The sequence below is a fragment of the Aspergillus heteromorphus genome (genome assembly GCF_003184545.1).
Source record: "Aspergillus heteromorphus CBS 117.55 chromosome Unknown BO70scaffold_9, whole genome shotgun sequence".
Classification (NCBI taxonomy): Eukaryota; Fungi; Ascomycota; class Eurotiomycetes; order Eurotiales; family Aspergillaceae; genus Aspergillus; species Aspergillus heteromorphus.
The window spans coordinates 1,085,325-1,107,246 of record NW_020290414.1 but is presented as its reverse complement, the minus strand read 5'-3'; the positions used below and the strand labels follow the sequence as shown (position 1 = coordinate 1,107,246).

The following is a 21,922-nucleotide window of genomic DNA, read 5'->3' as shown; positions in this document are numbered from 1 at the left end:
GGAAGAAGAGAGAGAAAGTCGGACGGAGTTGATTGCCTGATCCAGTCGGATGTTTGGGACGGCCGAGTATTTCAGGCCGCCAGGCGCCAAGCTGCTTTTGGCGGGAGAAACAAGTATTACTATGTACATAACAGATGTATATCCAGATGGATGGATGCCGATGGGACAGAGGCAGAAGGAACTCAAGGACGAAGGGGCATCAGATTATCCTCGTGAAATCGACGATGCCATGGCTGGTTGTATAACTCAAACTGAAGTATCAAGCCCTAAACTACTTCTTTTTCTAGCCCTATTATGTACTCTCTTACTCTCTCTCTCTCTCTCTCTCTCTCTCTCTCTCTCTCTCCCCCCCCCCCTCCTTCTCTACTCCTGCTCTCCTAACCCAAGTCCTTCCTCCTCCCTACCAGCGGGGTGAAAGGCCTAAAAAACCCCCCTCCCTCTCTCAGCTATCGTTACTCTCTGCGCTATTTCTAGTCATGATTCTCCTCCTGCTCCTCTTATCACTACGGGAATATGTCTCCTCCGTCCGCGCAACAGAAAACCTTCTCGTCCCCGATGTCAGCCACACTTTCTACGGATATCCCGACAATGACCCCCCGGGGTCCGCCATTGCCTATGACTGTGGCCGGGGCCTCACCGCGGCAGGAACCGGCACCTACGACGACCCGCTGACGTTCGCCTCCGTGCCGGAGGAGTTTGACCTCTGCGAGATCATCTACGACCCTTATCTACACAAGTACCTCCGCCACGAGGATTACTGCGTGCAGTGTGACTGGGACTGGGACGGTAGCGAGGCGTACCACATCGACGTTTGGACGGGAAGCAACGAGATCAGTGGCGGAGATGACCAGATCGGTTGCGAGATCAGATTGACGCCACAGGATGGAGGGCCGCTGGGGATCATGCGGAATCCGACCGAAGACTTGCCCGTCGATGGTAAGCCGGACTCTTCTTCTTGCTTCTCCTCGTCTTGGCCGAGTCTAGCCTGAGTATTTGCATTGCGATGCTGACATGCCGCCGACAGAAGCGCCTCTCTACACCGTGATCGAGAACGGGCCCTGTGGGATGACTGCATTGTGCAATGTGGATCACGTTTACCCGGACGGAGACATCGACGACTGGCTTTGAACCCATCCTGTCCGAATAACGCGCCGAGGCTTTTGTCTTTGGGAATACCATTACTTAGCTTTCCCCATGCGTTTCCCCGACAAGCCGACTCGCACTCATATGTAGGATTCCTCCCGCCCATGTGGCTTTCCATTCTCACCTGCCGAACACCGGTTGTAGTTGCCGTAACACGACGATGGTTCGGCACCAGAAGGTATCATCCATGGGCCCAGCTTCCAAGTTTGGTAGAATCAAGAAAGGAAGAAAAAGTCCTCCATCTATGCTTTTCTACTCGCGCGAGGACATCATCGAGCCCCGCAAACAAGTCGACTCCATCAGTAGGTACATCGGCCTGACACTGTTTGATGAAAGGCCAAGGATTCGTGAGAACATCGAACGATGAAGATTGCTGTGCCCAGTTATCATGTGGGACAGAAAAAAACGCTAGTCTGTGCCTAATTTAGTCTATTTACAGGGAGAGAGTTCACACAGAAGCACACCACCCTAGGCCCAGATCGCCGTCTAGGAGTGTAGTCCGTCGATCTATAGTGAGGCCGTTGGCACGAAACTGTCCGACTTCGGCGGCCATTTGACCCGCCGTTCAGCACGCACGTACAGGTTGTTCGGCCTGATCAGCTGGAACATGGGATCGTACTCGACAGGCCCCTCCGTTTCCTTTGTGAACTTGTATCGATAGACTAGTTTCGGCAAAAACACCTTGATTTCCTGGAGGGCAAAGTTGAATCCGATGCACATGCGAGGACCGGCAGCAAAGGGGATATAGGCTGCCTTGTGGCGGGCTTTGACCTCTTCAGTATCCCACCGGTCAGGGTTGAACCGCGTCGGGTTGTCCCAGATGTTCGGGTTGTTGTGAAGGTGGTGAAGAGCACCGATGACGATGGATTCTTCGGGAAGCTTGTAACCCCCAGGCAGAATCATGTCAACCTTTGCGGTACGTCCAGGCTGATATGATGGGTTGTGTCGGCGCTGAGTCTCCTTAATGAATTTGTCCATGAAGGTGAGACGGTCAGTCAAGTCGGCTGTGATTTGCGTGTCGGCATCAATATCGTTGTCCACCAGCTCTTGCAACAGTTTTTCTTGCAGACCCGGGTAGGTGACAAGACTATAGATCAGCCATGACAGCAAGGAGCTGGTCGTAGTGAAACCGGCTCCAGTCGCCACCACCAGGGCTTCGATCAAGCTCGATTTAGGCAGCTTCTCGCCTTTGTTATCTGTCGCTCGGATTGCATAATCTGTCCCATTTAGCAGGGTGTTGTACAGGACTAATAATTACAGCTATACATACCGATCATGTTGTGTGCTTTGAGCGCAGCGTCCTGGAGAGGAAGGTCCTCGACACCACCTCGACTGGCATTTTTGATGGACTCATCGACTATGGCAAAGACCCGGTCTTTGATGTCTCTCAAGCGTTTGGGGTCTCCGAAGGGCAGCTTGGCATACCAATCACCCCTAGCTGTCACTTTCTTGTTCAATTCGAGTGACTCAGCAACCAGAAGAATTAGCTCATGCGGATGAGCATTGACGGACGAAAAATGGTGGAAGTCGATTCCCAGAACCAGTTTGCCAACCGCCTGAGCTCCAAGCTTGAGCATGTATTGATAGACATTCCATGCTTCACCTTGCTCATCAAGCTCATCAAATACATTGAAGGCATCTTCAACTGTCTGCTGCATTACCGGGGCATAATGGCGAACGGCCTTCGGGCCGAACGCTGGGGGAAGGAATTTATGAGCGGTTCTCCATTCGGGCGTGTCCGTGTCGCCAAGAAATACACCCGCTTGCCTGTTCTTGATCGCGTGAAGGGGATGAGACGCGTTGATTTTCTTGGTGAAAAAGTCGCTTTCGGAGAAGATAATGGCATTAAGCTCCGGGTCGTTGGTGTGGTACGTCGTCCGTCCCATAGAGGTGGTCTTGAAGATGGGCCCGTATTGCTCAAAAAGGCGTTGGTGGTTGCCTAGGTGGTCAGGGTAGACCTCGAAGAAGTTTCCAACTATCGGGAGTCCGCTCGGGCCAGGGATCTCTTTTACCGGGTTCCCATCGATGGTTATGGTGACTGGAGCGTCGGAAGCGATGAGCTCGCCAACATTGGTGTATACGATGTCCTCAGACTGGAACCCAATGCCTGAGAACGTCAGCAAGCATGGAATCCCGGGGGTGAGACCATTAATTACCATTAGGGTCGACTATCGCAAAATGCGCAGCAATCAGATTCCTGAGCGCATCATAATCCAGCGTTGAGTCCACCTCGATCTCCCGCGCCGTTGAAGCCGGTTCGCCTAGGAGATAAAACAGCTTCGCTGGCATGTTGTAGAAACCCAGGATCAATTCGGGATTGCTAGACAGACACTCCGTAGAGACACGCCGATTGCCAAGGGCCATCGTGCGGCTTTATACGTTCCTTTAGTAACCAGCCCGAGACGATGCGACAGACAAATTAGGGCCGGCGGCCGGGCTGAACACAAACCCACCCCATCCTGGATTCCACCGGGTAAAGACAGGGCATGTTGTTCAGAATCGGGGGTAGTGCACGACTGTTGTTCATTTGCGAGCCGTTTATGCGCATAGACGGCCTCGGCCTCGGTGCCTATCTACCTCGGCTGTCTCGCATGGTGCCGTCACCGACAATCCGTACTAGCTGCAGGGAAGAAATGATCGCCCCTCCCCAGACCCACTGGCTAGGAAGTCTCCTGCAGAAAGGGGGAACCTCGAAGCCTCACTGGTGACTGGTGACTGGCTGTCACCAAAGTATAGGGCTCCGTAGTGCGTAGTGGAAACGTATTACTGCCGGCCACACCGTGCCGAACGTCAACTCGGGCCGTTAACGTCAAGCCTGGCCAATCTCCGAGGCAAGTTTCACTGCGAAGCCCATTAATAAACCAGAAAACACAATTGTGGGTATCGTCGTGGTGACATTTATGTCTCGTTTCATTAGGCGCATATTGCAATTATATTTCGGATCAAAAAAGCAGTTATAATGCTCTGGTTCCTTTTTTCCCTTTTCCCCCTTATTTATTTTGCTTCCGGTCCATAAACACGGTCATCCTCACCAGAAGTCCTATTGAATTTCCCACAAGCCCATAATGGCCGATTCGATACCCTTAGAGGCACCAGTAGCAAGTGCTGATACCCAGCTTGTCGAGTACACATTGGCCGAAGTGGCACAGCACAACCGTAAGGGCGACATTTGGGTTGCCATCCATGGGCAAGGTAGGAAAGACACTCCCAGGCCTTGGCGAGATACATATGCTAAGAGCGGCTCGAACAGTCTTTGATATTACGGAATATCTGCAAGATCATCCCGGCGGTGCAGATGTTCTCATTGAGACCGCAGGCACCGACGCCACTGCGGCCTTTGAGGATGTGGGTCATTCCGAAGACTCGCGCGAGATCCTGCAGGAGTATTTGATCGGGACGCTCAAGGGAGCGAAAGAATACGTCCCGACACAGACAGTCCGTGTGATTGCCCAAAGGACAGAGAAGGTAGAGCCGTCAGCCAGTTACTCCAAGGGAGCAGTGGCCGGGGCCTTGGGTGTGGTGACAACACTGTTCTACGTCTTTGACCAGAAAGCCCCGGGGGTGTTGAACCTCAGACGACTTGTCAAAGATATATTTCCTCGGGGATTTGATGGGGTTCGACTGCCGGCTGGGGGATTCACCAATGGATTCCTCGCGGCTACTCTTATCTGTGGCGCAATCGGTGGCATGGTGGCACAGCAAGCGGCCAAATTCACGAAGATCGAATCCGGGTTCATGCGCTACCCACCACACAGGAAAGCTCGGAAGATCATCCGGGCAGACCCTCACCTGGCCAAGGGATTCCTTGACTCCAAAGAATACCAGCGGTTGCCCCTGGTCCAGAAGGATCGGCTATCACCGGGTGTGTACCGGTTTTCGTTCGCTTTGCCGGACACGAAAGGGGTGGTCGGACTCCCGATTGGGCAGCACGTTGCCATTCGCGCCATCATCGACGGCAACCTTGTCAGCCGATCATATACGCCAGTATCGAACAACCTGGACCTGGGTCGACTGGAGTTGGTCGTCAAGTGCTATCCGGACGGCATACTGACCGGCCAATACCTTGCCAATCTGACTGTCGGGGACGAGGTGGAATTCCGGGGCCCCAAGGGAGCGATGCGCTACAGCCGAGGACTTTGCACACGGATCGGGATGGTGGCCGGGGGAACGGGGATCACGCCCATGTACCAACTCATCCGGGCCATATGCGAGGACGAGCGGGATACGACGGAGATCAGTCTCATCTATGCCAACCGGAGTGAGGGGGATATCCTGATGCGCGAGGAACTGGAGGCCTTTGCCCGCAAGTACCCCAAGAACTTCAAGCTGTGGTATATGCTGGACAGTGCCCCCGAGGGGTGGGCGTATGGGACGGGGTATGTGAACCAGACCGTGCTCGGGGAGCGAATGCCCGCCCCGTCGGCCGAAACGAAGATCCTGCTTTGTGGGCCCCCCGGGATGGTGAACGCGTGCAAGAAGACGTTGGCTACCATGGGGTTCCAGGCCCCGGGCACGATCTCCAAGATGAGCGACGAGATCTTTTGTTTCTAAAGAGCTAGTAGATAGTTAGTAGTTATTAATAATAGTTAACTACCACGATTATTGTTTATTAATCAATTTGTGTCCGTCCCTCTGCGACGTCGGTAGCTCCAACCGGATTGTTTCATGGTGAGCATAGTGAGTGAGCAAGGAAGGCCAGTGGCCAGTGCATCAGTGGGGGGGGGGGGGGGGAGGAAAAAACGAAAAACATGGCACAGATAAATGAGAGAGCCCCAATAAAATCCAAATCCCGTTCCACGGTTAGTTGTATGGTGCGGGTGGGGAGAGAAGGCGGCTGACGCGAGTCGTGCCGCTTTCGCGTGCCTCGGTTGGGTTGGCAAGATCTATCTTCTAACTACTCCGTACTACTAAACAATAAATGTTGTGCCAAATCACCAACTCACTCCGTATGTACACAGTAGCAGTATAAAATGCTGTGTGTACATCTCATCTCCACCTCAGACCACTTGCCAAACAACCGAGGTTCCCAGCACAGTACGCAACAATATACTCATTATGCTTACTGCTAACTAAGAATGGCAAGGCTCACCCCATCCTATCCTCATCCCACCACACCACACCACACCACACCACCAACCCTCGCGGTCGCATTAGTGATGATTCCCTCAGAAAGAAATATAGTTAACTATTCCAAATGGATTAATCACCTCGGGACCGCATAAGCCTATGCGGCTTGGCGGACCCACCAACGCCTGACTGCAGACCTGAACGCCTCGCCGTCTCACTCCCATGTTTCGGCTCCTCTCGGGGTATGATCTCGAATTCTAGATCCTCAGGCATGGTGTAGATACCAACCACAAACGACTGCTTGACACTGCCATGGACACATCGGGGTCGACCGCTTCTTCCTGCTCGCTTCCCTCCTACACGCGCAGCTGCTCTTCCTGTCGACTGCGGAAAGTGAAATGCGACCGGCAGCAGCCCTGTGTCAACTGTACCCGTGCGGGAACCGAGTGTGTATACCCCCCGGGACGGGGCAGGGCCCCCAAGCGATCACGCAACGCTTTAAATGCACAGCTATCGGAACGGCTGTCCAAGCTAGAGAACATCATAAGGAGCCTGGAGAGTCAGGGACAGGAACAAGCAAACTCGGCCCTCGGATCCGTTCCGCCCTCACCTGCAGCGGAGAGCGCCGCGGTTTCACCGCATAACCACGATGCGAAAGCTAGAGATATAGATTCAAACCCTTCCGTGGAGCAGCGTCTCGGCCGCCTCTTGATCGATGACACCCGAAGCTACTATGTCAGTAATGTTATGTGGGCGAATTTGGGAGACGAGGTCTGTCTGTCCACCCGTCGTGGAGATCATTGAAATCCTCCTGGCATTGTGTTGTTGGCTGACGAGGTCTGGTAGATCGCAGAGCTACGCGACCTCTTACATGAGCCTGATATGGAGGAAGACCAAGATGGGATTGCGGATGGATCGGTTCCGGCGCGACCTATGCCCTCTGGGTCAAACGCTGCAATCCTAGGGTTTCGAGCGCTCGCTCACTCGCTCTGTCCCTACCACCCACCCCTGGCACAATCGGTCAATCTCTTAGAGATATTCAAGGAGAACGTTGCGCCCATGGTGCGAATATTTCACATGCCTACATTGATTCGGAGTCACTGGGATGCCATTGCATCGCTAGGCTCACTGGATCGAAATATCGAGGCACTCTTGTTCGCAATCTACTACGCTGCCGTGATAAGTATGGACCCTGAGCAATGCGAAAGCACTCTGGGTGTATCCAAGGCACACGCTTCGGAGATGTACCTGTTTGCGGTGGAACAGGCTCTGGCCCGGGCCGATCTACTAAACACACAGAGTCTGACTCTGATGCAAGCCGCCGTGCTCTTTCTGTTTGCATTACGCAACGAAGATGACTCGCGGACTGTCTGGTCCCTTACCTCCCTGGTTTTCCATATCGCTCAGGCCATGGGCCTTCATCGTGATGGTATTGTCTTTGGACTAAGACCTATGGAAACAGAACTTCGCCGCCGGCTGTGGTGGCACATCTGCCTTCTGGATGCTCGCTCGTCTGAATACCATGGCTGCGAACCAATCGTGCGCCAGTCCTCCTTTGATACCAAGTTGCCGCTGAACATTGAAGACAGTGACCTGAGTGCGGACATGATCGAGCCACCTGGTGAGCGGAATGGCGCCACCGGCATGTATTTCTGTCTCATTCGATGTGAGGTGATGCGGGCGTTGTGGAATATTAGCTTCGTGGCGCCAAACATGGAGGCACCGGGATACTCCAGGGGTTCCGATAGGCTGCCCCTGAAAGAACGTGAAGCGATTGTCCAAAATCTGCAAGATCGACTCGAGAACCAATACTTGAAACATTGCGATACTTCCAAGCCCTTTTTCCTGGCTTCAACATTCGTTGCGCGCTTAATGGTTGCGCGGGCGTGGCTTATTGCACGCTACCCCCTGGGTGACAAGGAATATGGGGCTGGCCTATCAGTCCCCATGCGTGACCATCTCTTCCTGTCCTCCATCGAGGTTCTGAAGTTATCGAGCCTGGTACTTACGAATGAGCAGATTTCTCACTGGAGTTGGCACTCAAAAACTCACATTCAATGGCATGCGGTCGCATTTGTACTATCGGAGATCTGCTCTCGCCCCCGCTCGGCAGATTGCGATTGGGCATGGGAGTATGTGAACACTGTATACGACAACTGGAAGATGAAAGAGAGTGGAAGGAAGGGTACCTTGTGGCGTCCCATCAAACGACTGATGGCCAAGGCACAGTATGTGCGACATATGCAAAAGGTTAACTCGGAAGGCCAGTGGGATCAAGGAAATCAAACGGGTGTATCATCCGCCGTTATCAGTCTGGATATGCAAAATGGACCTGGTGCCATAACGTACCCAGGAGCTGTACCTCCCGACCAGGCCTACACGGCTGCAAGCGAGGGGCTTCCAAGTGACCTCTTAATGGAACCATTGGACCTCTTCGGGGAGTTTTTCCCTGGGGACCCGCTTTTGGGGGGCTCTGTAGAAGAATCGAATGATATTTTTGAGGCAATACTGCATCTAGATGACGCCTCACGGATTCCTGGATGGCTGACACCGGAATAGATCCGGAAGGCTCTGGCCCTAGATTGAGCGAGAGACAGTGCTTCCATCACAATCCTGGTGTCTGTGGCCTCTAACGAGTGATTTACAAAAATCAGTTCATTTTGGGGCCTATGCCGTCCGAACTCGGCCTCGGATAAGCTTACGCGAGCTTGCCAAAGCAAAAGAAAAAGAAAAAAGGCCCGTGGCTCGCGCACGCATAAGCCCAGCCCGACCGAAGAATCGTTGCCAGAGTCCGAGGAGCGTTGTTAAAGAGCCAACAACTCCCGACCTCCAGGGTGTCTACTATATGCTATCTTCTTTTGGGCCGGGGTCTTGTCACGGGATAGCAGTAATGGCTTCAACTATGACTCAAACCCCTAACCACGAGCTTACCAGAAGTGAAATGACTTTGTCGCACCCACTTCTCTATGTCGCAACCTCGGAGGATGTTTTGGTCGACTTCGATGGGCAAGATGATCCGTATCGTCCCATCAACTGGCCTTTCCGAAAGAAGGCAAGGACAACAATCTTATACGGAATGACAACATGCTGGATCACCTTTGCGTCCGCCATCTATTCGGCTGGCATGGAGCAGATCTCGCATGATTTCGATGTCTCGACAGAAACCTCCACGGCGGGTATCAGCGTGCTGGTCTTTGGCCTTGGCTTGGGGCCATTGATTTGGGCCCCTCTGAGCGAGATCTACGGCCGGAAATGGGTGATCATTGCGGTACGCCTGTCTTGAGAATGCCGGATGCTGTTGTTGGCGAGTGGCTAACTGTACCCCAGCCTTATTTTATCGCCGCGATCTTTTCGTTCGGGACAGCGACGGCCAAGGACATCCAGACCTTGCTGATTACCCGCTTTTTCTCTGGATTCTTCGGCAGCTCTAGCGTGGCAGTCACGGGTGGCGCCATGGCAGATATATGGCCCCCCGAGCACCGCGGCGTGGCTATAGTCGTCTACTCGATCACTCTCGTCGGCGGACCGTGTCTCGGCCCCATCATCGGCGGGGCCTTGACGTCCAGCTATCTTGGCTGGCGCTGGACGGAATATCTGACAGGCGTCCTGATGATAACCCAATTCGTGCTAGACGCGTTTCTGCTCGAAGAGAGCTATGCACCCGCATTGTTGGTACGGAAGGCGCGTCGCCTGCGACTTGAAGGCAAGAATTGGGCTTTGCATGCAAAGGTGGGCAAACATGGATGCCATGATACGCCCTCCAGTCTAGCTGACAGAATGCTATAGCACGAAGAATGGGATATCTCCGTCTCTGAGCTGTCCAAAAAATACCTGATTCGTCCTTTCCAAACACTGGGTACGCCAATCGGCCTACTCATGTCGACATTCGGGTCTTTCGTTTACGGTTTGTCGCTCCTATCACCGGATCCTCCGATAAATTAAACCATATTGACCCGGGGTCTGTTAGCCATCCTATATGTGAACCTTGAGAGCTTCGCGATCGAATTCCAGGAGCGTCGTGGCTGGGGTCCAGTTACCGGGAACCTGCCGTTTATCGCCCTTCTCGTCGGGATCTTCTTTGCCGGCCTGACCAACGTCTACAACAATCGATATTACTTCAAGCAACTCCGAGCAAACAACGGCAAGCCCTTGCCCGAGGCCCGGCTGCCTCCGATGATGGTCGGTAGTTTCGCGTTTGCTGGGGGCTTGTTTCTTTTCGGATGTACGTTCAGTGCAAAGCACTCGACTTGCTTCATGCGCTGACATGAACCAGGGACTTCGTCGCCGGCAATCAACTACTGGCCGTCACTCATCGGGATCGCATTCACGGGGTTCGGATTTACCACGATCTTCCAGAGCTCGTTGAACTACCTGGTCGACACTTTCACCCGCTTCAGCGCCAGCGCGATCGCAGCGACCACCCTATTACGGTCCATGATGGCGGGCGCATTCCCCCTGTTCGTGAAGCCGATGTTCGACCGCATTGGGGTGGACTGGGGCATCACGGTCTTTGGCTGTATCGCAGCAGTCTTGATCCCGGTGCCGTTCCTTTTCTTTGCCTGGGGGAAGCGAATCCGCGCGAAGAGTCACCGGGGCAGTCCCACGGTATGATCTCTCTCTACAACCGAAGTAGTATTTTCATAGAGCGTACCGGTGATCTTCAGGGTCTATCCATGTGCCGTGTCGACGATTCCATGGTTGGGCCAGGTGTTGATGTTGTCATGGTGGTTCCAGATCCTTCAAATCCTTCATGACCGATGACGTTTGCAACGCAGAGTCGCGACGATCCCCTCGGGATGCCGATCGGATCCAGTCTTACCCGCCGCTCTCGATCAACCTCTTCTTGGATACGACGTCATGGGGAATGTCCGGCTGTCCGGTTTGCTGCTCGCCACTTCCGCAGCCTCGCTTCGATATTTCTTTCACTCGGGGCCCGTCCCCGTGTCCCCGTCTGGCCTTGGGTATCATCCTCCAATATAGATCCATCTCCCCTCAATCATTTGCGCACCTCGCCCCTCCTTTATCCTTATCCCTTGAATCCACCCCCACAATGCCTGCCGATCACACGAGAAAGATTGTCTGTTTCTCAGGTGAGAAATGCCCGTTCTTTCCCCTCCCTTCCAAATGACCACCGCACCCTGACCAGGCCCCAAACCCAACAGATTTCGACGGCACCATCTTCATGCAAGACACGGGCCATGTGCTCTTCGACAACCTCGGCTGTGGCGCCAAGCGCCGCGAGAAGCTCGACCAGCAGATCAAGTCGGGCGAACGGTCTTTTCGCGAAGTATCAGAGGAGATGTGGGGGTCGCTGCGGGTGCCGTTTGAGGATGGCTTCGTGGTGATGCAGAACGAGCTCGACATCGACCCGGGCTTTAAGGAGTTCCACCGGTTCTGCGTCGACAACAAAATCGACTTCAATGTGATCAGTGCCGGGCTCAAACCAATCCTGCGCAAAGTGCTGGACACTTTCCTGGGACCGCAAGAGGTAACTCTTTTTTCTCCCCAAACAGGCTCCTCCCTCCCATACCAACCATCGGATTCCCCAGGCCTCGCACATTCAGATTGTCGCCAACGATGCCGACATCCGATCTGACGGGACGGAATGGAAGCCCATCTGGCGCCACGAGACCGAACTCGGCCACGACAAGGCGCTGTCAATCAAGGAGGGCCGCGCCCAAGCCGCCGAGGACGCCCTGGAGGGCGAAATCCCTCTGATCATCTTCATCGGCGACGGGGTGTCCGACCTCCCGGCAGCTCGCGAGGCCGACGTACTCTTCGCGCGCAAAGGTCTGCGCCTGGAGGAATACTGCATGGAGAACAAGATTGCCTACACAGGGTTCGACTCGTTTTCCGACGTCAAGCGCGAGGTCCAAGCCATCATGAAGGAGGACCAGGAGAAGACCGGAGGTGTGGGCAAACCCGCCCGGTTCAACCCGCGCGCCAACATGTGGCGGCGGATTTCCAGCAAGCAAGCTGTAAGTCAAGAACGCAACCTAGATTAACCGTGTTATCGCTGACGAGTGTTACTTCCCCTATAGCTACCGAAATTCGTCGCGGCCACGCCATCCAACGAAGAGAAGATGTTCTTGTGGCCGGAGAGCTTCTCCCAGTACCAACCCAAGGACAGGTCACAGAACGTCCAGGCGTGAAGTGGACCATGTGGAATGAATGCCTGTACATATACTGATTTTCTTTTTCGAAGAATTCTGTAGATAGTGGATATATACTCGATATGCTAGACATGCTAGATATACGTTTTAAATCATCTTTGGTTCAGAGGATATTATAATGGCACTGCGCCTCTCCCAGCAATTTCCACGGTTTCAGGCTGGTGGGTGCCTGGTCATCTCGCACATCCTCGTCCCAGCCACCCGTCTGAGTCTCTACGGGCGCTACTACGGAGTACTATCTACTCCATATCAACAATCAATCGACTCATGTGCATACCTGCTGTGGAAGCCGATCTGCCGATCAGGCCTCTACCCAGTCTAAATTGAAAGGGGCAAAGAGGGTCGATCCAATGGCTCTTTAAGCGGGGGAGCATGATCTTCGATTCAGACGGGCCAGGATTTTGTCGGCGTACTTAAAGGCTCTGGAGCATATTCTCTGTCATGGTATATCAAGATGCCTTCGGACGAGGAAATGGAGGTCGCCAGAACTGATTGAGAGGTCGGGGCTGTTCTTCGGTGAGGGAAATGGGTATCTCATAAAAGGGAACATGCATAAACTATAAACTACATGAAACCCATCCGGTCCATATAGACTAGAGTAGCTAGATAAATGATCCATCCAGGGGGGATGGAACAAAAAAAAAAGGAAATCCTCCCTGACTGGGAGTCGAACCCAGGTCTCCCGCGCTTGTTCCTGTTCAGGACTGACAAGCGGAAATCATGACCGTTAGACCATCAAGGATTATATATTTTACTGACAAAACTAGGGCATATAGCATCTACCTTCAACTACTCCAGTTGCTACAATTACAGTCAGCCAAGTTTACACCGGATGTGATCCGTAACTACTATGCGCGAGCTATTTGATCTAGGTTGTGCATTATTTGATGATGATGATGATGATGATGATGATGATAATAATCATCACCACTCAATTTCTTCCACTTTCGCGCCCAATGAGAGGAAACGCCACCCCACGTGGCTTCGATCTTCTGTGGGCGATCGCATTCAGTCATCAGCAACACTGTCCTCGGGGCCACCATCGCCGCCGCCGCCACCACCACCACCACCATTGGCCTCTAATCCAGTCTGGTCTGGTCTGATCTGACTGATGCTGTGCTGTGTGGAATGCAACCGACTATACGGTGTAGTAGCGATGGGCAAGTCGAGCCATTGAGCCATTGGGGAACTGTCCCATTGGAGTCTGTAGGTGATAGATACTGGAGTTCTCTGGTGTTTGTTTACCCGGAAGGTGGAAGTGAGGGGTTGTTGGGCACGCCTTGACCCCTTGCCTTGTTTGTCGGTTGTGAGTGCGTACTATCTAGTTTCTACTTACTAGATACTCAGATATCTGACAGGCGAACGGCCGTGCACGTTTTCGGGCGGGTTCCGCTGCCAGGGGCCCACCGCGCTTGGCCAGGAGCGGATAGGATAGATACTATTGCTCATGGGAATAGTCTACATGGCAGTGAAGCAGAGTGGTGGGACGCTGTAGATACTCAAGACTTTAGACAGTATTTCCTTCGAGGGAGATGGCAATATATGGTTCCTGAGGGTAGGTAATCCAGGCAATTCCCCTCCGAGGAGGGGTAAAACCGCCCCAGCAGAGTCCATAGATGTCGGTTCAGTTTATCGGCGGCCGCCCCCGCCCGGTGATGACAGTGTGGCCCCTCATTGGCTGGGATCCCCCCACTCTAGACGATTATCGAGTTTTCGCTGGTCCGGGTTGGTTCGACAGTCGCCCTGCCCGTCGCTCGGTCTAGGCGCTCTGCCATAAATTCTTCCTTCGCAGCCACGGTCGGCTTTTTCTCTCTTTTTTTTTTCTTTGCGCCCCTTGGTCCTAGCAGTGAGCGACTTCTGAGCTTTGCGCTCACTATTGCTGGCGAAAAGCTCGACCCTTCATATCTTAATTCCTTAATCATCTTCTAATTTGAATCCCCACCCCTCCCCCCCCCCCGCGATTACCCCTCATCCGCATCTGCATCATGTCAGCCGTCCACGAGAACGAGAAGACCGCCGTATCCGCCGAGGTGCAGCCCCAGCCTGAGCTCCAGGGCGAGAAGAACAAGCAGACCTACGCCGTGACCGAGGCGTCCGACAATGCCACCCAGGCGCCGGATCTGGAGCAGCAGCAGCAGCAGCCCCAAGGCCGGGCGGCCAAGCTGTTCGCATACATGAAGACGCGCGAGTTCTGGATCGTCTTGGTTCTGGGGTATGTGTGACCGCCCTCACTGACCCTGCCAGTCTAGCTAATTCTCCTCCCAGTCAGATCCTGGCCCTGGCCGATATCAGCTCCTCCACCTTCTCCACTCTCCTCTCCGACGCCGGAACCAGCATCCCCGCCTTCCAGACCCTGTGGAACTACATCCTGCTCAACTTGGTCTACACCAGCATCACCATCTACAAGTACGGCTTCAAGAAGTGGTGGCGCATGCTCTACCGCGACTGCTGGAAGTACTTCATCCTGTCCTTCCTGGATGTCGAGGGAAACTACTTCATGGTGCTGGCCTACCGCTACACCTCGCTGCTGAGTGCCGAGCTGTTCAGCTTCTGGACCATCATCGTCATCGTCATCGTCTCCTTCATCTTCCTGCGCGTGCGCTACCACATCACCCAGTACATCGGCGTCTTCCTCGCCTGTGGCGGGCTTGGCATGCTCATCGCCTCCGACTACTTGCGCGGCGCCAACTACCCGGCCGAGAACCAGGTCAAGGGCGACCTGTTCGCGCTGCTCGCGTGCACCATCTACGCCTTCAGCAACCTGTTCGAGGAATTCATGGTGTCCAAGCGGCCCATGTACGAGGTCATCGGCCAGATGGGCTTCTGGGGCATGCTTATCAACGGTGTGCAGTGCGGCATCTTCGACCGGTCCTCCTTCCACGGAGCCACCTGGAACGGCAAGGTCGCCGGCTATATCGTCGGTTACACCATCGTGCTGTTCATCTTCTACACCCTGGCCCCGATCATGCTGCGGGTTTCGTCCGCCACCTTCTTCAACATCTCCCTGCTGACGATGAACTTCTGGGGTCTGATCATCGGTATCCAGGTCTTCCACTACAGTGTTCAGTTCCTGTACCCGATCGCCTTCGTGCTGATCGTCATCGGCCTGTTCATCTACTTCGTCAAGGAGGGCGAGATGGGCGAGGCGGCCAAGCCCTGGTTGGGTCAGAACCAGGAGGAGGGCATCGACGGCGTAGGAACCGGTCGTCGTGCGCAGCAGACGGGACACGCGATCGTCTAGGTGGACGGCCGCGCGCGGGAGGGGGGGGGTTGAGGACAGACCCCCGCCCGTGATACGATGCGACATGGACACGAGTAATGTGCATGAGGTTAAAAAAAAGTTTTTGTTTTTGCCATCTCTTTAGATCTTAATATATACCACCCGGCAATCTGCAGCGCAAGACTGTCGGACATCTAATCTATTGACTTTTGTTCAATTCTGTCTTTCCTTGAAGCGACTAGTAGAAGCGACTAGTAGGATCCATGAAAGCTATTGCGGGCATGGGCTAATGATGATGTCAACTGTGAATGTTGCTTGCATCCAAGGAACTTGTTCCTGAACTCCCTGGATGGTTCCGGGAACGGAAAGTACTATATATATACACCTCAGCCAGAATAGCGAAAATGCAAAAATACGAATGAACTTAATAAAAACAACGATCAACAGAACAGAAATACAAGATCATGTGCAAGCATACAGATCAGAGTGTTATAATATGTACCCAGTATCCACAGTAACACCTAGACCATAATCAGCCCCCAAACCAGAACGTGGAGATCTCAACCCCTTTGCCGGTGATATAATCAACATCTGACTAATCTTTCAACAAATGGGGCTGTGGTTTAGTGGTATAATATTCCCTTAGCATGGGAGAGGTCCGGGGTTCGATTCCCCGCAGCTCCATTGGTTTTTGCTTTTTTTTTTGTTTTGCTTTTCCTTTCCCTGCCGTTCCGTGCGCCCGTGCCGTGTCTCCTACCCATGGAAAACCTTTTTAAACCTTGAACCGAGTGCAAGGCCACCTGGCTTACCCAGCCACTGTCTGACCCGGACTTGTCTGACCTGTGTGGTAGGGCTGGGCGGGAGATGCCGCCCGTGCCTGTGCTCACACCCATGCCCCTGCGGTGTGACAACAACCATGATCCCTGGCGTCAGCACCCAGTATTGTGGAACATGCTGATCCTCATGAGACAAAAGTTATATTGGACTCCGGGAGGAGGTGAGAAGGTCTGATATATATGTGAGAGGAAACTGTGCCGTATTTCAGACAGTTGTTGTGTTCCTCCTGGTGACTCTCGGGTGGACGCGCACGGGTCTGCAGGTTGGGGGTTTGTGACTATGAGCGGCCCAACGAAAGCATCAGCACCAGTCATATGGTCCGCGTCAAATCCGCCGATGGTCTGGAAATTGAGCTTAGTATCTATCCATCTCGCCAACCACGGATCGACCAAATCACTCACAGGGGTTTCCTGCCGAGGCCGGGATACGACGCGCTGCAATGGAATGCGGGCGCTTGCGCTGCCGAAGTCGCAGCCGAGATAAGGAAAGAGAAGGGCTTCCTCGGGGCCCGAAAATGCCTCAATTGATTGGACCTGTCTTGTCTCTGCTCTGAATTGGGGATGACTGGATAGTAACCCCGCCCAGGGCCGGCCCGCCTGGAGTGGTTGGGGCAACGATCTGCCCGAGCTGATATTCGAGGCCGGTGGGGGCGCTCTGATCCCCTGCTATCTCAGACACTACTTCGTCGGTCGCCATGAATAGAACAACACACCCGTGCGTAATCGGCTGCGAGTTGATAAGGGGCGACCTGGCAGGTGACCAATGTGAAGAGCGAACAAGCCCTGCGGACCGCAGCCAAGCTCGTCGATCCACTGCGAGATGATGTGATCGTGCCACTTCCTCGTCTCACCACCAAGGTGAGCTATACTGGATCCGCCGTAGCATAGCAACCGGCGCACGACTGACCCGGTTCTGGCCCCTCGATAAGATAAGTCTGGCGGCCATCTCTGGCCCGCTTCGCGTCATCGCGCCGATCCACCCATCAGTTGCCGCCAATCACCCGACCTGTCACAGCTGAAAGGGTCGGCTGCCGAGGGCGAGGGCGAGGGCGAGGGCGAGTGCGAATGAGAGATGGCAAGGCAATTGAAGGCGTCACTTGTTCTCCCGAGGAATGACGTTGGGGCCAAAACAGGCAGGCAGGCAGGCGCCCGCTTAAAAGCCGGCCTCGTCTGCGCCTCGCTGCTCTCTTCTTCTTCTTGTTCCTCCTCCTCCTCCTCCTCTCTGTCATCCTACCATCCTGAAGGAATCCCTCCGCAATTCATTCATCATGGCTTCCAAGATCAAGCTCATTCCAAACCTGAGCTATAAACGCTCGGGTCCCAAGTCCTATGTGCATCTCATGCGCAAGTACCGCTTCACCCCGACCAAGCCCGGCCCCTACTCCCTCGGCAGCAAGCTCCAGCAGACCGGTCGCCCCTATACCGACAAGGCCATCGGGGGCCGCGCCCGCGTCCGCACCTTGCTACAGAAGAAGAACACCGTCAGTGGCGAGATTGGCGAGGTCCCGGCCGAGGATGTCCAGAACGACTCCATGTACCTGGCTACGGTCGGTATCGGCACCCCTGCCCAGAACCTGAAACTGGACTTTGACACCGGGTCTGCGGATCTGTGGGTAAGTTGTCCCATCTTGGAAGATAGAAGAGAGGGAGATGACTGGGCTAATGCACCATAGGTCTGGTCGACGAAGCTCCCATCCGCTACCCTCTCGGAGAGCGGCTCCCACGCCATCTTCAATCCCTCCAAGTCCAGCACCTTCAAGACCGACAAAGGGGAGAGTTGGGAGATCTCGTACGGCGACGGTTCATCGGCTTCGGGCACCGTTGGCACGGACGACGTCAACATTGGTGGTCTGATCGTCAAGAACCAGGCCGTTGAGCTGGCCGAGGAGATGTCGTCGGCCTTCGTTGAGAGTGAGGGCGACGGACTGCTCGGGCTGGCCTTCAGCAACATCAACACTGTCCAGCCTAAGTCGGTGAATACCCCGGTGGAGAACATGATCCTGCAGGATGATATCCCCAAGTCGGCGGAGCTGTTCACGGCGAAGCTGGATACCTGGCGGGATACCGACGAGGAGTCATTCTACACCTTCGGCTACATCGACCAGGACATCGTGAAGGCGGCGGGTGAGGACGTGGCCTATACCCCCGTAGACAACAGCGAGGGCTTCTGGATGTTTAGCTCAACCTCGGCGACCGTCAATGGCCAGACTATCGCCCGGACCGGGAACATGGCGATTGCCGACACCGGTACCACCCTGGCGCTGGTGGATGATGAGACCTGCCAGGCCATCTACGATGCCATCGAGGGTGCGTACTATGACGAGGAGCTGCAGGGCTATATCTACCCATCCAACACAGCCGATTCCAGCCTGCCGGTAGTCTCGTTCGCGGTGGGCGAGAAGCAGTTTGCCGTGCAGAAGGAGGACCTCGCCTTCACCGAGGCCAAGACGGGCTATAGCTATGGCGGTATCCAGAGCCGTGGAAGCATGACGTTCGACATCCTGGGAGATACTTTCCTGAAGAGCATCTACGCGGTAAGTACCCTGCGTGACTGGAGATGGAGGGGCTGGACTGACTTTACGTGCAGGTGTTCGATGTCGGCAACCTGCGCTTTGGCGCTGTGCAGCGCAAGGAGCTGCGCCAGAGCCTTACCGACCAGAGCAAGCTGTAGTGTTGCCGGAGGACTGGATGATGCAACGACGAGATGTATACTTGCCCTATGTTTTATAGTTTGCTTTATTTGCTAGTCTGCTGGAATCAGCCTTGCCAATACTAGTTTTTAGCTGATATCTAGGAGTCCTGCCGTGTGGCTGAGCCTAGACGTGAAGGTTTAGTTGCAGTAGAGACGTGGACGGACCAAAGATCTGGGATGTATGCTGAATCCACAGTAACACAGTAGTACTCTACGATGGGCAAAAATAGAGACAGGGTTACCGTCATCCGCAGCTATCCGCCATCCGCCATCATCATCACCCTCATATGACCGCTGCATGATATGACGTCCTACTGACTATGCTACCTCTACACGCTTGGAATGGCTAGTGACGGTTAATACCCAAAGGATGTTTCAGTCGAATTTACAACAAATTGTTTCGCCATACCACAGCGGAGGAGACACAAACCCAGCGGGCTGTTCTACCAGTAGTAGGCAGACTTTCTGGATTCTATCATGGAAGCTCTCCGAACCACGGTTCGTGCCTCAGGGGACCGACTGACTTCCAGTCACAGAAGCCGGGCGCTAAACCCTCCTGGGACCCCGAATCCCCTATAATGGAGTCATCCAGAGTACGGTACTAGTATACCTACCTAGTCAGGGTTCGCGGTTACTGCCGCCTGCCTGGGGCATCCTCTTTGAGGAATAAAGAGTGAGACACCCCCCGCCTACCCCCGCATACGAGGACTTTCCATTCGGGCAGATTCCTTACGAGTTGCTCTTGCAGTGTGGGGGACAACCCCCAGGTCCGCGCCGGAGCGCGCTGGACATCGCGCCGGTCCAGGCATATCTTCGAGCGCAAGGGCTGCCACGAGAACTGGTCTTGCAGATCACTGCTTTCACCGAATACGATGAATCGGGATCTCAAGTCCTCCGTGTGCCGCACGATCCACTCCACAGGCGGAACCGACGGGTGTTAATGGGACATCTGACACACTGCTGGCAGATTATGGTCCGGTGTAATATGATGTCCCAGGAGCTGGGGATCCACCTCAACTGGAAGTCCCGGGTGGTAGAGGCGATGGATAAGCTCGTGTCGACCCCTCCGGGCATGAAGCTTTTCACACGCGAGAAGGATGAATTTGGCGAGTATTGGCAGATCACCTTGAGAGGAGGCAGTGGAGAGTCTCCGTACAGCATCCTGGACTGATGGAGCTGTCGAAACAGTGAGTCTCGGGAAATGAGAATGTGATGATCTAAAACCGCACAGTAGCGTCGCAGTACAGGATACGTTGATCTTTTTGGCATTTCTTGAACGACCTGGTTATTATCTCTTCCTAAACATTCACCCCCTAAGAATCACGACAGCGACACCATTCCTTGTCTCCTATTCCCAAAAGCGGTTGGAAAGACCCTCGCGAGATACTCCGCTACATCTTCCTTTTTATCACCAAAATCGCAACTCGTCTCCAAATCCGGGACCGTCCAATAATTTAGATGAAACCCCGGCGTTCCCAGTGGCCGCTTGACGCGGTGCACTGAATGCTTCACCTCCCCAACCAACCGACGCAAGACATGCCCGACCAACAGGACAAATTCCCCTGGTTGACATGTCACCGGGATGAAGGGGGCGGTTCGCTGGATGGCTGTGGTCGATAATTTGCCTGTCTGATTGCTCATATCCGCCACCTCAAGACCGCTGTACGAGTCCTGGAAACAAAACAGCATGGTCGTGGGGTCAAGGTGAGGGTCTACACGGAGAGTTTCGGTGTCCTGATCGCCATCGAAGCAGTAGTAATAGGGGGCGATGAAGGAGTTGCGATGGCTGTGTAAAGAGGACAAGGGCCGAGGGAGTTTCAGTGAGGACGACAAACAGTCGAATAAATGAAACTGGACGCGATTGCATTCCTATAACTCTCTGCTTAGTATTCCAGACACAAACACAAAGAGGGAAGAGATTACAAACATCGTGCAAGGGCCTCGAAGCATCCAACAATTCTCTGCCAGACACGGACCAATTTCCCGCCAGGTCATAAACGCCATGTTGAAACTCCACGGTTTCATCCAGATGGGCCTTCCCGCGGATCTTCTCGCTTGCGAATGGAACGAACCGGGACAAACTGGTTGTGCCAGAGTTGGCGTGGTCCGTGACTTTCTCATTTAGAGGTCTTTCAAAGAATGGCCGGCTCTAGAGTCATTTATTCACACGCGGAGCTCAGCATTCTGGCCCGACAAAGATTCCAGTCCACAAACCTTCTCAAACATGCGGTCTATGATCTCCTGGGGGATACCGTGGCCTCGAATCCGACACGCGCCATAAAAATTCAACGCTTGGAGGAGCCGTTCAGTCGCGTGATCTCTGATGTTTTTATCATCGTCAAGGAGCTCCACGTAGCTGACGGACGGAACGGGACAAGGACTTGCGACGGACGCCATCTTTGGGATGAAGTCTACGTTGTGGAGGTGAAGAAAACTACGGAGGGAGTCCCGAACGACTAAAAGAGAGGACGACGACACAGACACGTCACATCTTAATGTTTGATCAGGCCGTATCCAAATCCCAACAACATGTCTACTCCGAGCAACCCTATTCGTCCGCAGCAATCTGCTTGCTTTTTCGAGCACAGATCAAGATTCACTCCATTGTCTTTAATGACCTCATTTACCTTTCCACCTTCGATAGAACTCGACAAATGGTGAACCACTGAGACAATTAAGATTTTGAGTCTAGCCAAAGAACTGCAGTACTCGCAATCAAGAAAACTGTAGTCATCGAAGGTAGAGCGATGTGAGTCCATTTTGTACAGTGAATCGGATGGGATCGGCATCG

General features: G+C 53.9%; 9 protein-coding genes and 2 non-coding genes across 11 annotated transcripts; 8 read left to right on the top strand and 3 right to left on the bottom strand.

The window, feature by feature from the left end:
- Positions 1 to 548: 548 nt before the first annotated feature.
- On the top strand, positions 549 to 938 carry BO70DRAFT_265170 (uncharacterized protein; the record flags this gene model as incomplete). Its single annotated transcript, XM_025538943.1, has 1 exon — positions 549 to 938. A coding segment is annotated over one exon (390 nt), but the record flags the coding sequence as incomplete, so codon positions are not given.
- A 648-nt stretch (positions 939 to 1,586) lies between these two features.
- BO70DRAFT_313589 (cytochrome P450) lies at positions 1,587 to 3,432 on the bottom strand (the record flags this gene model as incomplete). The annotated part of the gene is made up of 3 exons (XM_025540249.1): positions 1,587 to 2,360; positions 2,414 to 3,250; positions 3,300 to 3,432. The coding sequence occupies 3 exons, from the start codon at positions 3,430 to 3,432 to the stop codon at positions 1,651 to 1,653; spliced, it is 1,680 nt and encodes a 559-aa protein (XP_025400435.1). The 3' UTR covers positions 1,587 to 1,650.
- Positions 3,433 to 4,208: 776 nt separating this feature from the next.
- On the top strand, positions 4,209 to 5,859 carry BO70DRAFT_428641 (putative cytochrome b5 reductase; the record flags this gene model as incomplete). The annotated part of the gene is made up of 2 exons (XM_025547997.1): positions 4,209 to 4,335; positions 4,394 to 5,859. 2 exons carry the CDS (start codon positions 4,209 to 4,211, stop codon positions 5,692 to 5,694), a joined length of 1,428 nt encoding a protein of 475 aa, XP_025400434.1. The 3' UTR covers positions 5,695 to 5,859.
- A 663-nt stretch (positions 5,860 to 6,522) lies between these two features.
- BO70DRAFT_424489 (Zn(II)2Cys6 transcription factor) lies at positions 6,523 to 9,139 on the top strand (the record flags this gene model as incomplete). The annotated part of the gene is made up of 3 exons (XM_025547625.1): positions 6,523 to 6,769; positions 6,827 to 6,981; positions 7,057 to 9,139. The coding sequence occupies 3 exons, from the start codon at positions 6,523 to 6,525 to the stop codon at positions 8,767 to 8,769; spliced, it is 2,115 nt and encodes a 704-aa protein (XP_025400433.1). The 3' UTR covers positions 8,770 to 9,139.
- Positions 9,113 to 10,821, top strand: BO70DRAFT_395761 (MFS transporter; the record flags this gene model as incomplete). Its single annotated transcript, XM_025546564.1, has 5 exons — positions 9,113 to 9,478; positions 9,538 to 9,939; positions 9,997 to 10,114; positions 10,178 to 10,432; positions 10,484 to 10,821. 5 exons carry the CDS (start codon positions 9,113 to 9,115, stop codon positions 10,819 to 10,821), a joined length of 1,479 nt encoding a protein of 492 aa, XP_025400432.1.
- A 439-nt stretch (positions 10,822 to 11,260) lies between these two features.
- BO70DRAFT_289624 (putative 2,3-diketo-5-methylthio-1-phosphopentane phosphatase) lies at positions 11,261 to 12,362 on the top strand (the record flags this gene model as incomplete). The annotated part of the gene is made up of 4 exons (XM_025539320.1): positions 11,261 to 11,300; positions 11,373 to 11,698; positions 11,760 to 12,188; positions 12,252 to 12,362. The coding sequence occupies 4 exons, from the start codon at positions 11,261 to 11,263 to the stop codon at positions 12,360 to 12,362; spliced, it is 906 nt and encodes a 301-aa protein (XP_025400431.1).
- Positions 12,363 to 13,035: 673 nt separating this feature from the next.
- BO70DRAFT_t130 lies at positions 13,036 to 13,125 on the bottom strand. The gene has a single exon. It is a non-coding gene; the product is annotated as a tRNA-Asp (tRNA).
- A 1,199-nt stretch (positions 13,126 to 14,324) lies between these two features.
- BO70DRAFT_361444 (DUF914 domain membrane protein) lies at positions 14,325 to 15,759 on the top strand. Its single transcript, XM_025543047.1, has 2 exons — positions 14,325 to 14,595; positions 14,649 to 15,759. The coding sequence occupies exons 1-2, from the start codon at positions 14,369 to 14,371 to the stop codon at positions 15,622 to 15,624; spliced, it is 1,203 nt and encodes a 400-aa protein (XP_025400430.1). The 5' UTR covers positions 14,325 to 14,368; the 3' UTR covers positions 15,625 to 15,759.
- A 456-nt stretch (positions 15,760 to 16,215) lies between these two features.
- Positions 16,216 to 16,287, top strand: BO70DRAFT_t132. Its single transcript has one exon. It is a non-coding gene; the product is annotated as a tRNA-Ala (tRNA).
- Positions 16,288 to 17,421: 1,134 nt separating this feature from the next.
- On the top strand, positions 17,422 to 19,228 carry BO70DRAFT_361443 (pepsin-like aspartic protease). Its single transcript, XM_025543046.1, has 3 exons — positions 17,422 to 18,052; positions 18,113 to 18,973; positions 19,027 to 19,228. The coding sequence occupies exons 1-3, from the start codon at positions 17,708 to 17,710 to the stop codon at positions 19,108 to 19,110; spliced, it is 1,290 nt and encodes a 429-aa protein (XP_025400429.1). The 5' UTR covers positions 17,422 to 17,707; the 3' UTR covers positions 19,111 to 19,228.
- Positions 19,229 to 20,411: 1,183 nt separating this feature from the next.
- Positions 20,412 to 21,528, bottom strand: BO70DRAFT_313573 (2OG-Fe(II) oxygenase family protein; the record flags this gene model as incomplete). Its single annotated transcript, XM_025540248.1, has 3 exons — positions 20,412 to 21,000; positions 21,059 to 21,278; positions 21,404 to 21,528. The coding sequence occupies 3 exons, from the start codon at positions 21,526 to 21,528 to the stop codon at positions 20,452 to 20,454; spliced, it is 894 nt and encodes a 297-aa protein (XP_025400428.1). The 3' UTR covers positions 20,412 to 20,451.
- Positions 21,529 to 21,922: the final 394 nt, after the last annotated feature.

Bases quoted from the DNA above. Each gene is read 5' to 3' on its own strand.
- BO70DRAFT_361444 (XM_025543047.1), top strand. From the start codon at position 14,369: ATGTCAGCCGTCCACGAGAACGAGAAGACCGCCGTATCCGCCGAGGTG. The intron at 14,596-14,648 runs GTATGTGTGACC...TTCTCCTCCCAG, and splicing joins TGGATCGTCTTGGTTCTGGG to TCAGATCCTGGCCCTGGCCG.
- BO70DRAFT_361443 (XM_025543046.1), top strand. From the start codon at position 17,708: ATGGCTTCCAAGATCAAGCTCATTCCAAACCTGAGCTATAAACGCTCG. The intron at 18,053-18,112 runs GTAAGTTGTCCC...AATGCACCATAG, and splicing joins CCGGGTCTGCGGATCTGTGG to GTCTGGTCGACGAAGCTCCC. The intron at 18,974-19,026 runs GTAAGTACCCTG...CTTTACGTGCAG, and splicing joins TCCTGAAGAGCATCTACGCG to GTGTTCGATGTCGGCAACCT.